Raw genomic sequence first — 15,026 nt, 5'->3', positions numbered from 1 at the left:
TTGTGTTCCACCCTAGTGCATTAGCCAACTTAAATTTTGAGTCTATAGATTTTGTAAAAGTCTGTCAAATTCTGTCCAAATCGAGTGATATTTAAATGTATGTATTTCATTTCATTTCATTTCATTTTCATTTTTATTAAACATCAATACAAAGGAAGCCACTAAAGGCCTATTATACATGTATTGTAATAAAGAAGCTATGTTAGATATTGTAAAACTAATTTTAAATACCTAGAAATTATTTTATAACAAAAGTATATGGCTCCCCAGCCACATGAATATAATATAATTAATACAAAAAAAGAATAAAAGAATAAAAAGTCCTATAAGTGCCAGACATCAATGCGTCAGTTTACCGTACTCATATTATTCAAATAGTCAATTAGTTTCCTTCTATATTCGTTACAAGAACAAGAGAAAACTTTTAGATCAGAAGGCAATCGATTCCACAAACGAAAAACTCGGACCAGAAAGGATTGTTCGTATATGTTAGACTGAATTCTCGGTACATCGATCTGTACATTTCTTGTTGAATTAATAAATGTAAATTCACGGGTCAAAACTTCCGGCTTCCCGTACTTAAAAATTTTGTAAAAGTGAAAAACAGACTTCATCTTAATATAGTTCCTGAAGGAACATCCTAAGATATCAGGAATACACTGGTTAACTAGATCATGATCCCGAACCCGTAAATTGAACACATATCGGACGATCTTCCTCACGACTCTCTCCATTCGATCCAAGTTATATGACCAGGTCCCGGAATAAACCTCAATACCGTAATTAAGCTGAGACATCAACAAAGAATGTGCTAACCGAAGACGAACATGCTTTGGCGTATATGCACGCAGAGCATATAGTCTCCTCAAAGTCAGACATACCCTATTACCCATATTATCAATATGATTGTCAAAACAAAGGCTGGAGTCAAGAATAATACCAAGGCACCTTAAAGAATCAACATAATTAATTGTCTGACCTAAAATGGAAAGTGTAAGAGAAAAATTTGAACGATTCCTGGGCTGAAAAAGTATTGCCTTTGTTTTGGAAGGATTTATGACAAGACCATTTGTCGTTAAAAGTCCCGCGATATATTCAAGATGGGAGTTAATAGATAGTTCTGTAGCATCACGAACCTTGGGACGAACCTTTATATATGGCACCCAACACATTTGACGGATGTGATATGATATCGAAAATTTAGATCTACAAAGTGGTGCAGGGTATAACATAGTCTGCCCCGCCCAAATCTAGATGTTTTTGGTGAAACAATTATGGCAACGCTGATTTTGTCGTGAATGGGGACGACTTTTTGAGTTGGGAATGTGGTGGGGAATTTCCATACATTTGGGGATTTTCTCGACATCCATTCAGTATAATAAATCAGGTTGCATTAATGATTTTCAAGATATTCGGTTTATTTCTACGTTAATAAAAAGATACGAAAGGGTGCAAATGAAGCATTTGGACGAGAAGCGGACACAGGATTTTTTGGGGGGTCCAACCGCTAATTTATAATTTTAATCAGCTTAAGACATTTTTCTACAATTGCGAAATCAATTTGTGAGGACTCGGGCTTAAATGTTGCCCTCTCATCCGTGTTCATCATCATTTAGTAATAAATGTACGTCCATAAATGCATGGTGAACAAGCCCCCATTTTAATTTTTCGAATATTTAGAAGACAATCACCGGTCACCTAGTGTTGGGGTTCGAAATGTTGATCTTATTGCAGCTCGCAAGCTGGTGTGAGAATATTTTCTTTTTTTATTTTTAACGATTTTCTACCGCAGAGCCTATTTCTTTATTTTTTTTATAAAAACTTGTCAAAAATATATTAGGGAGAGAAGAGCCCCCTGGCAACACTTGTGTCTACTGTGAGAGATGTTTTTCTGATGAAACTTTGGATGCCTTAATATTTTGAAGAGGTTACTTAAAATGAAAACAATACGAAAGAGCTTTTTAGTTTATTTTTTTTTCAAATTTCTGTTAAAAGTAGCAATTTGAAATTGCTTTTTAATTTAATCATCTTCTTTTGTTACGTTTTTTGTTGATAAAATTTAATTAAACCAAATTTACTTTATTTTTTGATGCTGTAGATTGTTATTACTCAGAATATTTAAAGAATCCCGAAAAAATTCCGTGATTCAATATTTTGAAATCCCGAATCGCGGGATTTATTCTGTTCCGAATCGATTCCGAATGACAGTCCTAAAAGACTTTCAGCCGTTCACAGAATATTTAAAGATGTTTATTCATTTTTTGTGGTTGAATTGTAGACCCCCGTTTTGGCATTTGACGAAGCTACCAGGGAGCACTGAAGACTGTAAACGCAATGGCCATCCAAATTTAGGCTGAATTTAGAAAATTATTTAGAATAACCCCATATAGCTGGCACTCTTTAAAATATGAAAAATTAATGTCCCACCATAGATATTTTCCTTTTCGTAGTGATTCTGTATGTACCAGAGTCTATCTTTGGTTGAGGCAGCATCTTTGGAAAAATATCGCTTTGTTCCATTTTGGATGCCGACAATTTTTCACCAATGTACCTTTCACAATTTTAAATGCAATAACTATGCAGTACTGACTTTTTGGTTTTCTTCACCTAATTTATATGAAGCCATTTTTCTTGGCGCTTCGCAAAATATCAAAATGGATCTTCTACTATGGGGAAAAATACATTTAAAATTTGTTGTTACATTTCCCATTACTTAAGGGTCTATGGTTGCGATGGGGTTAAAATTGGACTTTGAAATGCTGACAGGGATTACAATAAAAAAATAAAAATTTTCCAATTTCAAAAACAAAAAATCCTACAAGTAATACAATAAAAATTTAAACATATTGAAAAGAATTTTACAAAAAACCAAAGAAAAATAAAAATCATATAAAAACAATGCCTGACAATAGGGTTTATGTAAGTTCACACAAATTATTCATTATTCCCATAAAATATGTACTGGCGTTTTTTCCATAGAGCACCCATACAAATGGCAATTATCTCCTGCAAAGCCAATCGTTGGGGAAATTATTTTTGCCTCTTGTTCTGGGAACGATTACATGTGATTTGTTGGGACTGATTCATCTGTTACCTGTTCATTCACAGCATTTATGGCGACCATATATGCTTTCTGGAGCACAATTCAAATTTAAGAAAATACCCCAAATGTCTCAAAAATGAAGTTTCAAGGAAAAATAAGAACTGACAATATTATACCACCATACTGAAAATATTGATCTAACCTAAAAACATAGAAAAAGGGACAAAATAATTGTTTTTTTTTCCAATTTATGAAAATATAAATTAATTATAATCTACGTCAATAGAAAACAAATTTTGCATACGCATCTAATTTTAATTAACTTCTACACTTCCATTTAAAGTCAACTGATTTTGGTAGAGTACTTGTCTCACATTCAGGTTAATCCGTGAATCATGTAGATAACTTTTGAATGGTGACCAAAAATACTCATCAGCCACTTGGTGATATAGAATAGGATCCATATCCCATTGTAGGGCTATATGTGTTTCAGGGCTATCTATACGTGGAACTTCTGTGCGTAAACGTTTAGTAGGCTGTGTAGGTGGCTCAACTTGTGATTCGTTTTTGTTTGATTTTTCAATGAATGTATTCCAAATTTCTTCTCGGGCTTTCATTACTCTAGGTACCGCATGATAACATAGACGTGATTCTTTGGACATGACCAGCACATCACCACTTTCAATAAGTAAAGCTGAGGGTTTTTCTTCTCTCGTATGACCTCCAATAAGGAATATGGCCGTTTGACCAAAGCTATTAACAACAAGAAAATATAGCCATATTGATTCTTTAATTTGAAAAGAAATTATTGTAAAATACTAACCTGAAAGAAAATAATGGAGCTTCTAGATTCTGTTCCGAATGATCTGTATGGCCGGCAAGTGTTGTTCCAATAGGATAATAATTAACAATAGCTGCTTGCGCCTGATAATCACTGTAGCCAAGGATGTTTGCGAAAAAACTACTTAGTTTGTACAAATCGTCTGGAAATTTAGTATGCAAATTTTCACTATAAATTTTCGTATCCCAATCATGGTGGTAACCCAAAGTTGTCCATCTCATGGATATCTTCATACGTCTAGCTTCGTCTTTATCCTCACAGTTCTGCAATGAAGACCACCAATCATCGATGACAGACTTTTGAAATAGCCGTTCATTCAAATTGACACGATTCGGAGCTTTCGGATAATCCTTTAGACTACGTGCCATCCAGTATCTCTGACCATGTGTGGTGAATGCATGACGTATTATTATCAAACCTGGATGTGAGTTCAGTGTAAATAAGCGCCAACAATGTACCGGATTAAGACCCAGAGGCAACGAAACACAGTCACAATCGTTTAAACTGATTTCTGTAATCTATTATGTATCGTATATAATACGGAAATAGGTATTAGATAAAATCTTCGAATATTATTAGATTAAAGCAATGCAGATATGTAAAATAGATCTGATTTGAGCAGTTTAAAACAAACCTCATCAAGCCCTTGATCCTTGAAATCTATAACATTTTTAAAATCGGGTATAGGCCACTTGGATTTGTAGTATTTGAAACTTTCCTTAAACATAACGAGACCAGAAATATGAGAAGTATGTTTATATTTCACTTGTTTGTAATATTTTCCAATCAGGTGTTTCAAGATCTGATTAGTGCTTATTGCCAGTAACGTAGAGTATGTTTCGTTCACAATAAGAGGTCGTTTCACTATACCATAGTGAGTGTGTAAATATAACCATAGCGATAGGCGGGAACACTTAATTAGTGTGTAAATATAACCATAGCGATAGGCGGTAGGCGAACACTTATTTACGTGTATTTCTTATGGGAAGCCCAAAATCAGCGACGGAATACCGTGACGGCTAGCGGCGTGTCGCTAAATTAAAACTTATTCTAACTCCTTGGCGAAAACTGGTATAGTGTTGCCATCGCTTATCAATTTTTTTTAACTCGCCACTAGGAAATGCTGTTGCCTCAACTCAACAAATAACAAGCCATTGTATGTTTTTATTCAACTTCATTGTTTAATATTGTCAAAGCGTGCTGTATTGACAACAAAAACGCTAGGAAACGTGAAAGAGGGAATTATTCGCCGTCAAGCTTATTTTATTTGCCGTTGCGGCAAAAATGTTTCGCCTACCGCCTATCGCTATGATTATATTTACACACTGAAACGGCCCAAGAACGATAACGACGTTTTAAGACAATTCGCAGCGCAAATGTTTGTCTACTGTACATTAAACATTTTCTTCCGTAAAAACATAATTTTGTATTTGTCTGTCTAAACAAATTGTCTTAAAGAATATAAATCAGCCATTTTTTAATTTTGCGACCGTTCACCCTAGACACGAAATCATACAGTAGATTTTTGTCGAAATCCACATATATTTCAGTAAATTTGCTAAATGACCAATATCTACATATTTTGCCAGCCAGCATTTCGGTAAAAAATCCCCTTTATAATGTTTTCTTGTCTAGTGAGAACGTTGCACGCGAAACATGTTCATACTTGTGTTTATTGGGTCTTTTTGGTATATTACATTGACCATTGACTTGAGTTCGTGAAACGACTCGTGACCCAGACGCCCATTTTTTACTTTGATGTCCTCATATATACCCTGCCAACATTTTTTGAATTTGGGGACTCTTTTGAGAATCCCCACTACGTCGAAAACAATCATATACGACATCAAAAACTCGTCGGAAAAGCGCCGTCACTATTGAGAAGTTGTACCACGCCAAGTTACTACAAAAATGTTTCGCATGAGTGCAATTATTAGGTGCCTTTATAGATCAATTTAGAACGACGCCAATAAGGGACCCTCCAAACAATCAGAAAAAGTGCATTTTAAGATAGTTGTAAAAGAATCATTGTGGTCGAGTAAAACACGTTTGTTTAGATATTTATTAATTTGATTAAACATTTACAAATTCTTAAAAATATAACATTTATACCACTATCACATTACATTTAACATAATTTTTGGCATTAATGATGATGTTGAGTTACAAGTAGCGAGTTACATGTTGCTGCGTCTATCAACCAGTGTTTTTATTCCATGGAGGCAGCGTGTCTGTAAAATATCTGAAAAACAATCACTTTATTCCATTTGGAAAATCACCAAATTGTTCACCAATATACCTTTCACAATTTTAAGCGTATAATCTATGTTTTCAGAACTTTATTTTCGTTTTTATTTAATTAAAATATAACAAGCTGGTTGCGCTTGGCGTTTCACAAAAAAAATGGCTTTTTTAACAGTAGGGATGGCAAATTACTTGCATGTACTTTTTGATGTACCTTTTCATGATGGTTGAAGTGACATTTACGAGTCTGTGGTAACGATGAGGTTGAAATGGAACTTTGAAATGCTGGCAGGGAACAAGCTGGTTGCGCTTGGCGTTTCACAAAAAATAAAATGGCTTTTGTAAAAGTAGTGATGGCAAAATACATGTATGTACTTTTTGATGTACCTTTTCATGATGGTTGAAGTGACATTTACGAGTCTGTGGTAACGATGAGGTTGAAATGGAACTTTGAAATGCTGGCAGGGTCTATGGATAAAACCATGTATTAAATACCGACCATGTATTAAATACCGAAAAACATGTTTGACATTGAGTATTCGGTGCAGAAATACTCAACACGTTAACATCACTATCGCACATGTTATTGTTTTTAAACAAAAGTTATTGGCCAAATAATTCTTCCTCGGAAGTAACTGGACAAAGGAAAAGAAGGAAAGTTATTGCCGTAGATTTGACAGGGTATCGGGTTTGAAGTAGTTCAATTAAAAAACCAAATGTCTTCTAAACGTGACTACGCAGAACTTCAAAATGATGAGAAATTCATAAATTGTGTAGAAAATTTTGACTCGAGTTTGGACAAAATTGAAGCTTCAATATTGGAGGCTGTGAATTTTAAGGACTATGATGAGTTATCGACACAAGAACGTGTTAAACTGGACAACTATTTGGCATATTCGATAAATTCATTATATTGGATGTATGTAAAACTTCAAGGATTGGATCCAAATGAGGTAAATATTAATGCATTATAAAACAGAGGGATTGTTATGGTGCGTTAACCTTTCAGGTATTAAATAAAATAACGACTCACCGATGCTATTTCCCAATTTAAAAACTATGTAAATACAATAATGGAAAACTTTTTTTGTAGCATGGAATTAAAAACGAATTATCCCGCACACGCCAAACAATATTGCGAGATAAAGAAATCTATGAACGCAATACAATACGCCCTACATTGGATAAAGGAGCTGCAGGTCGTTTTATTAAACATGGCCTACACATACGTTTTGATAAGGATGGAAAGCGTATATCATCCACAAATGGTGAAATTGAAACTAAAAATGATATGGATCAGTCTTAAATAAAAAAATCTTACTAGTATAGCTTTGTAGTATTAATAAATAAATTGTTTTAAGAATGAAAATAATGCAAAGCTTTTTGAGAAATTTAACTACTTACGTTGGGTAAACTCTTTACGTTGACTTTGCACCAAAGACAATAAACTTTAGGAAGATAGGAAATTGGCTTGCGTCATACCAAATGTATTTATCATGTTAGTTCCATACATGTTTGTAATTTTTTTATTTGTTTTTCGTTTTTATTTTTTAAATGAAAAACTTAATTTTCTTAATGAAACAATGTTAAATTTTAGGCAACAACAAAAAAATTACATTTTCTCGTTTATGGAAATTTATTTCCTGCACTTAATTTCATTTTATTTGCATTTTAATGCTATGTCAATACTTTCGTATACACGTTTGGTTTGATAAACGAAAAGTATGAAACTAACACCGTAAATGGTTTGATCTTCTCAGTAGCCAATTTCCTATCTTCCTAAAGTTTATTGTCTTTGCTTTCCACTACTAAAATGTAAATTATACAGCAAAAAAGTTGTACACTAATCAATTTGAAATAAATTGTGAAACGATATGAAAAATATGAAGTATATATTTACTTCATATTATTATTATATTGTTATTATCATTAATTAAAATAATTTTTATTTTATGTGTACATGTTTTTTTGCCAAAGCGAAATTAACTATTTTAAGTTTGCATTGCGATTTTAGCGGCTAAACTAGAACTTAATACCCACCTTTATACATTTTCCTGAAATTCCTAGGAGGAACATAGGGCCGTAACAAATGCATTTCCTTGTCTTCTGTCATTAGCTAAGTTTTTTAGTTCACGCTATGAGTATCGCGCATCGTGTACTTCGTCATCTACTAATCTTCACGTGTTTGCTGGTTTCCCTCTTCTTCGGCTTTTCTGTGGATTCCAGTCTGTTCTTATTATGTCATCGTGCGGCTTTCTCAAGGTATGCCCGATCCACATCCATTTTCTTCTTCGAATTTCCAATAATACAGGTTGCTGCTTGGTGGTACGCCATAGGTCTTCGTTAGTGATAGTGTTTGGCCAAAATATTCGGACTATTTTCCTTAGGCAGCGATTAATAAACACTTGAATAGACTAGCCTGTAGTTCTTTGTTTGCGGAATTCCATATCTCACAGCCATACATTATTACTGATTTTATACTGGCGTTGAAGATTTTAATTTTCGCGTTCCTCGATATGTATGCTGAATGTCATACCTTCTCTAGGACGGCTCGGTCCTTGTTGAGGCCACTTTTTATATCTTCGGAGGTACCACCTTCGAATGTCATAATGCTTCCAGGTAGCAGAATGTATTTACATTTTCAATTGACTTCCCCTCTACTACAATTGCAATATATGGGAGCCACCGTGGTGCAATGGTTAGCATGCCCGCCTTGCATACACAAGGTCGTGGGTTCGATTCCTGCTTCTACCGAACACCAAAAAGTTTTTCAGCGGTGGATTATCCCACCTCAGTAATGCTGGTGACATTTCTGAGGGTTTCAAAACTTCTCTAAGTGGTTTCACTGCAATGTGGAACGCCGTTCGGACTCGGCTATAAAAAGGGGGTCCCTTATCATTGAGCTTAACATGGAATCGGGCAGCACTCAGTGATAAGAGAGAAGTTCACCAATGTGGTATCACAATGGACTGAATAGTCTAAGTGAGCCTGATACATCGGGCTGCCACCTAACCTAACCTAACCTACTGCAATTATATCGTTGTTGCTCGCATTAATTCGCATGACTTTTGTTTTTTTTTCATATTTATGGACATTCCAGCAGTCGCCGCATATTTATTTAGATCGTTCAGCATTCCTTGGATTTCTGTGCCCTTATGAATAAATAAATAAAGCAAATGTCGTCGGCGTAGTCGAGATCGCAGAGGTTTCCTTGTAGTCCCCAGGTTTTTCCTCTGTGACTCTCAGATACTCGTGACATGATTACATCGACAAGTATGTTGAAGAGGAGTGGTGAGAGGACACATCACAAAGTCTGATAGCCGCTTATTTAGGATATGTCAAATTACTTTGTTGGCCATGTTTAATAATGTGATTCCCCTTTTCTTGCATAGAGATAGGTCGCCTTTCTTTGGGAGCAAAGTAAAACAAATGGTTGTAAAAGTTCGGCACTCAGTGAACTTTCGGCTTTCAATAACTCTGGAGGTATGCTGTCTGGACCAGGAGATTTGTGGGACTTCAGAGATGAAATTGCTTGGACACTATGGTCGGTTTTCGCGCCGAAACCCAGCTGGTTTTCAAGGTAACCTTTTTTATAAGTAATGCATTTAGAAATGTTTCGTAATTAATACCCAGAATCTTTTTCCATTAATGATTTGACCAGATGTGATAAAAATATGATAGTCGCTTTACATTTTCTGTGCACTTCTAAATTAGTGTTTGGTTGGAAAAACTGAATATACTACCTATAGACCTTTTTGTGTCTGCCTGATTTTAGTCTTTTTTTTTTTTAATTCTACCAAGATGGTTGCTCAATAAGTAATTTCCCTCACCGCTTGACCAATATATTATCGTGTCAACTATAGAAATAAAATCAAACTATGTTGAAAATAAAGTTTGTAGTCTACATAAAAAAAATAACATCAAAATATTTCCAATTAAAAAGTTGATTGAAGTTGAAATTTTTTGAAATTAATAAATTAATTCATACAATTAACTTTTTAATCAATATAGAAGCATTAAGTTAATTAAGACAATGATTGAAAATTTAAAACATTTTAATTAACAAAATTAATTGAAAGAATTAACTTCTTAATCAAACTCGGAAGACGAAGCCAATTAAAAAAGTGATTTATTTCAAACTTTCAAATATTTTATCAATCTAAAATAGCCCATTACAAAGAATTGAAAACTTGAACATTACATTGGTAATTAAAGACAAATAAAAACCTCTAACGGCCATTTTCATGTGGCTTCGTTAGGCTTTAACTGCCAGTTAACAGAAAGTAAATTGCAAATATATTCCCTTCAGTTAACTTTAACTGAAAAATTTCCAGCAGATAAGCTCTTACCTGGCATATGGAATATATATACAAGATGACAGATATGTCTCTAGTTCGGTTTAAAAGTTCGTTAGCTAACGTTGCACTAACGGAGCTTCATGAAAATGGGGGTAAGTCAGTTAAGAAAGTAATCGAAACTAGTTACGTTTTAAATGAAAGAATTAATTGAGTTTTGTAATCAACATCAAATAAATTTTTAATTGAAATTTGCTAATGAAATCAATTAATTTTTTAATTAAATATTTTTTATTGTCCAATTAAAACTGTGTTTGATAATATTATTTTCGTGTTTGAAGATATTTCAATTAAAAAAATAATTAGATTAATTTCGTAATTGAACCAGAAAATTTTTTTGTTGTGCATATTTTCAGAAATTAAAAAATTGGATCTGAATATTCTTTTTTCAATTTTTTTTCTAAAATGTTTCAATCTAATTAAGTTTTAATTAAAAGTTACTTTTATACTTAAGATCAAAGCGACTTTTTTCCCATTTTTCAGCAGTTATTGAGTAAATTGTTGCTAACAAGAATTAATTCGAACATCTTTCATATAATCACCAAATAATGTTACTTCATATTTTTTCAACACTGGGGCCAACATTTGGTAAATAAACCTAATGAGATATAACATGCTTGTCCTATCCATTTCAACTAAATTAGGGAATTCATAAAAATGCATTACTTTGAAAAAAAAAACATAAAAACAAATAAACGCACTTTTAGCATTTTCTACGCGTTACTTCTACTTAATTGCACCCTTGCATTTTCTTAAGAACATTCCTTCTGATTTTTTACATCTATTTATAGATGACCTTTTTTCATGACGGAGACACGCCTTCTATCCCTCTTACATTTTGTTTATATATGTATGTTCTGTCGTACAACTACGATACAAATGTTTCCTAAATATAAGATGGTCAATAACCTACTACCTCCCAAATGGTAATGTACTCAAGTAATTTCCTAATATAGAATTTTCTGTATATATATTTTGGGATTTTTTTTAACACAGTAGGGGTTCAATTGGTGGCATTTATTGAGAAGAAAGTAAAAGTCACCCGCATTGTAAAGTAAAACGAAAGTGAGATATAATTTGTTCTCTTTCGATTCTTACGTAATTTCACCACAAATGATAAAGTGAAAAGCTAAATTCCAAAATGAACTAAGTACATAAGTTTTTGATTTAAATGTATGAGTTACATTCCAAAATATTTGTCATCGTGGAAAATCTAACAACCTAATCCTTGGTAGTAACTAGCAAAGAAAGCCAACTGTGGATGCTATATGTTAGAGTGGTCTAAAGACAAAGTCATCTAGAGATAGTCCCAGAAAAAACTAAATATCCTAAAAGTTGTCCGAGTGTCAACAGGTTTGACGTTACCACACTCTTTTGGATGTTGGAGATACATGAGAGCTAACAAGGTGGTTCCATTTCCCATCTTGAATTCATAGGACATGGGTTTATCTTCTAGTTTTAGGTGGTGGTTTGTATCCTCTCTGTAATGCTGATGCCCTTTCTGAGTGTCTCAAAGCTTTCTCTAAAAAGTTGAATTGCTCTATACTCGGTTCGGACTGGTCTATACAAATGAGTCCCTAAACATTATGAGTCCCTAAACATAGAGACCGTGGTCTCTATGGTTGCCACAATTGGTACAATTCTATCAAAAATGGTAGATTTTTTTTTTTTCTATAGAAATAAAAATTTTCTATAGAAATAAAAAATTGTTCTATAGAAATAAATTTTTGGCAAAATTTTCTGTAGAAATAAAATTTTGCCAAAATATTCTATAGAAATAAACTTTTGACAAAATTTTCTATAGAAATAAAATTTTGACATTTTCTGTAGAAATAAAATTTTACAGTTTTCTATAGAAATAAAATTTTCACAAAATTTTCTGTAGAAATAAAATTATGACAAAATTTTTTATAGAAATAAATTTTGAAAAAAAATTCGTATAGAAATAAAATTTTGACAAAATTTTGTATAGAAATAAAATTTTAACAAAATTTTCTATAAAAATAAAATGTTGACAAAATTTTCTATAGAAATAACATTTTGCCAAAATTTTCTATAGAAATAAAATTTTGACAAAATTTTCTGTAAAAATTAAATTCTGACATAATTTCCTAAAGAACTAAAATTTTGACAAAATTTTCTATAGAAAAAAAATTTTATTTATTAATTAAAATTTTGGCAAATTTTTCTATAGAAATAAAATTTTGATCAAATTTTCAGTGGAAATTAAATTTTGACAGAATTAAAAAAAATCATATCGAAAAGAAAATTGTAACAAAATTTCATATAAAAAAACGAAACGAAATTTCTATAAAAAGTTTTATTTTCGTTTTAGGCCATACTACCAAAGTCTCATTTTTTTTTTCTTCCTTTTCTCGACACATTTACAATTCAAGGGATATTTATACACCCACAAAAAATTGTCGCTATTAGGAGTGAGCATCATATAATAAAATTCTAAAATAAAAAACAAAAACTTTCTTTGGAAGAAATATTTATTTCATAATTACCGCAAAAATTTAACCATACACTGCAAAATAAGATTTTTTATTTGGTAGTTTTTTGGTAATTTTTTTTTATTCAAATTTTGGTAGATTAATTTTGGCTCGAGTGGCAACCGTGTTAGGGACACATTAATAAGAGCGAAGTTCACCACCTGTGATAGCAAATTCAAATGCATTGGACTAAAAATCCATATAAAGGACACTTACGAAACTAAATCTAGATATTGGAATATTATGTTTGGGGTATATAGAGGGCAAAATATAAAGTTCATGTCAAAATTTTCAAATATTTACGATAACACACCCAAAGAAATTTGTTAGTAGGGACAGCAGAAAAGTCTGCTAAAACAGCAGAAAGTCTGCTGAAAAAGGGACAGCAGTAACTGTTTGCTGAAATAGCAAACATTCCCTGCTATTTTTAAGCTCGATTACAGCAAAACCTGTTTTATTTTGGCTGAAACAAATAAAAATGTCAACTGACATATATTGTCTTAACATGATTAAAACAATATTTTATGAGTATCTAAAGTATTTGACCAAAAATCTGAATATTTATCGAATTGAGGCATAATAGCAAACAAAATGTTTGCTGATCGTATTTAGGAGCTTGTAAGTATATTACAGTGCAAAAATATACCAAAAACTACTTTTGGTTCTTAAATATGCTTCGAGGAAAATTTTATAAACATTTTATAATTTGTTGTTCATTAGGTCCTGAATTACAAAAATATAACAGCAGACATCGACTGTTGTTTTAAGCAGACTTTTTTCTATGAGTGCAGAACAACATTTTTGGATAGTTGGATTAAAAGTTTTTAATACTAAGCAGAAATAGTTTCAATGTTTCGCCTTATGTCCGGAGTTAGTAAACGCGACACTCATCACGCCGGTTTACACAACATTTCTTATAAAAAAGGAACAAGGATATAATTTGAAACGCCGTCATTATATGGAAATAGAAGTCTAATACTCGATTGTCTACGCTAAGGTGCTATCTGTGCTTTTTTCCATTTTTGAAGCTTAATCTCCAAATTAGGACTGAACTTCACGAATACGTCTAACATTTAAATGAAGTGGAAATTTTAAATGAAGTGGAAATTTTTATTCTCTCGAGTACTTAGAACTGCATTTTTATTTTGCTATGACACCAAACAGACATTAGTTGTGTTCCTTTACGTACTACTACTTACTACTTTTACTAGTTTTTACTAGAAACCGTTCCTCAACCCCAAAAAATAGTAAAAGTAGTAAACAATTTTAAGAGAACAATGTCAAAATGCATGTCTCTTTTAAAATTTTTTTACTACAAGTTACTCGACAAATTCTTTCGAGTAAAAGTTGTAGATGTGTCATGACAAAAATAATTATTTGTTTTCAAATTTTCCAAACTAAAGTAGTTCCAAATCGCTTTTTTCTTTGGAAATAAATCTGTAACTTTTTAATGGATTAAGATATCATCATATTTTTTTCTTTGTGCCAAAGCTGAAATGTTTTTCTCTATATTTAGAGGTTTGTAGGTCCCTAGTGGATTCACGGGCTGGTCTATAGACGTTGGAAGTTGGACACCTCGGATGTATGCAATTTAGTGTTACTTGGCAAACGCGCAATTATGCACCGATTGTCATGATTTTTGCTTTGCTGGATAGAGCTTATAAACTACCATAAAAAGATTGTGTATGTGTGCGAATATATCTAATATTTGCGAGATAGGGCCTTACAATTTATTTTTTTGCAAAATTTGAACAAAGTGGGGTCAGTATTTTGAGTCTAGAAGGACTACAATCCTTATAAAATTCTACGTGTTCTGGAGGAAAATTTTGTGCACCCTTGTGCTTTAGATTTAACGTGTAGACTCCACAATTTGGAATTGCAAAACGATGCCGAACAAATACCACTTGTTTCGAAAAAAGTACCAAAACATTGACCGACTCACACCAAATTCGGCACAGCTTTTAATGGACCAAAAGTACCTCTACGTTTTGAATTTCATGCAAATCGGATAAAAGTTTTAATGTCTATGTCATGAAGACCCCAATTCG

The 15,026-nt window shown here is 32.7% G+C and overlaps 3 protein-coding genes and 1 long non-coding RNA gene across 4 annotated transcripts; 2 read left to right on the top strand and 2 right to left on the bottom strand.

Annotated features, from left to right (window-relative positions):
- Positions 1-2,814: 2,814 nt before the first annotated feature.
- On the top strand, positions 2,815-3,497 carry LOC142232433 (uncharacterized). The gene is made up of 2 exons (XM_075303251.1): positions 2,815-2,919; positions 2,980-3,497. Exons 1-2 carry the CDS (start codon positions 2,899-2,901, stop codon positions 3,181-3,183), a joined length of 225 nt encoding a protein of 74 aa, XP_075159366.1. The 5' UTR covers positions 2,815-2,898; the 3' UTR covers positions 3,184-3,497.
- AlkB (alpha-ketoglutarate-dependent dioxygenase AlkB) lies at positions 3,275-4,676 on the bottom strand. Its single transcript, XM_075303250.1, has 3 exons — positions 4,519-4,676; positions 3,867-4,402; positions 3,275-3,796 (listed from the first exon to the last, which is right to left on the bottom strand). The coding sequence occupies exons 1-3, from the start codon at positions 4,609-4,611 to the stop codon at positions 3,358-3,360; spliced, it is 1,068 nt and encodes a 355-aa protein (XP_075159365.1). The 5' UTR covers positions 4,612-4,676; the 3' UTR covers positions 3,275-3,357.
- Positions 4,677-5,932: 1,256 nt separating this feature from the next.
- Positions 5,933-6,600, bottom strand: LOC142230044 (uncharacterized). The gene is made up of 2 exons (XR_012720564.1): positions 6,184-6,600; positions 5,933-6,126 (listed from the first exon to the last, which is right to left on the bottom strand). It is a non-coding gene; the product is annotated as an uncharacterized LOC142230044 (long non-coding RNA).
- Positions 6,601-6,687: 87 nt separating this feature from the next.
- Rrp47 (Ribosomal RNA processing 47) lies at positions 6,688-7,500 on the top strand. The gene is made up of 2 exons (XM_075300653.1): positions 6,688-7,081; positions 7,222-7,500. The coding sequence occupies exons 1-2, from the start codon at positions 6,845-6,847 to the stop codon at positions 7,432-7,434; spliced, it is 450 nt and encodes a 149-aa protein (XP_075156768.1). The 5' UTR covers positions 6,688-6,844; the 3' UTR covers positions 7,435-7,500.
- Positions 7,501-15,026: the final 7,526 nt, after the last annotated feature.

The sequence above is a fragment of the Haematobia irritans genome, chromosome 3, assembly GCF_050003625.1.
Source record: "Haematobia irritans isolate KBUSLIRL chromosome 3, ASM5000362v1, whole genome shotgun sequence".
In the NCBI taxonomy this organism is placed as follows: Eukaryota; Metazoa; Arthropoda; class Insecta; order Diptera; family Muscidae; genus Haematobia; species Haematobia irritans.
The sequence above is the reverse complement of the archived record's forward strand: the minus strand, read 5'-3'. Positions and strand labels throughout refer to the sequence as shown.

What these genes read in the sequence shown, in the direction of transcription:
- Rrp47 (XM_075300653.1), top strand. Translation starts at nt 6,845, where the DNA reads ATGTCTTCTAAACGTGACTACGCAGAACTTCAAAATGATGAGAAATTC. An exon ending in AAGGATTGGATCCAAATGAG is followed by an intron (nt 7,082 to 7,221) that starts GTAAATATTAAT and finishes CTTTTTTTGTAG; the next exon opens with CATGGAATTAAAAACGAATT.
- AlkB (XM_075303250.1), bottom strand. Translation starts at nt 4,611, where the DNA reads ATGTTTAAGGAAAGTTTCAAATACTACAAATCCAAGTGGCCTATACCC. An exon ending in AGGATCAAGGGCTTGATGAG is followed by an intron (nt 4,403 to 4,518) that starts GTTTGTTTTAAA and finishes GATACATAATAG; the next exon opens with ATTACAGAAATCAGTTTAAA. An exon ending in GCTCCATTATTTTCTTTCAG is followed by an intron (nt 3,797 to 3,866) that starts GTTAGTATTTTA and finishes TGTTGTTAATAG; the next exon opens with CTTTGGTCAAACGGCCATAT.
- LOC142232433 (XM_075303251.1), top strand. Translation starts at nt 2,899, where the DNA reads ATGCCTGACAATAGGGTTTAT. An exon ending in TGCCTGACAATAGGGTTTAT is followed by an intron (nt 2,920 to 2,979) that starts GTAAGTTCACAC and finishes TTTTTTCCATAG; the next exon opens with AGCACCCATACAAATGGCAA.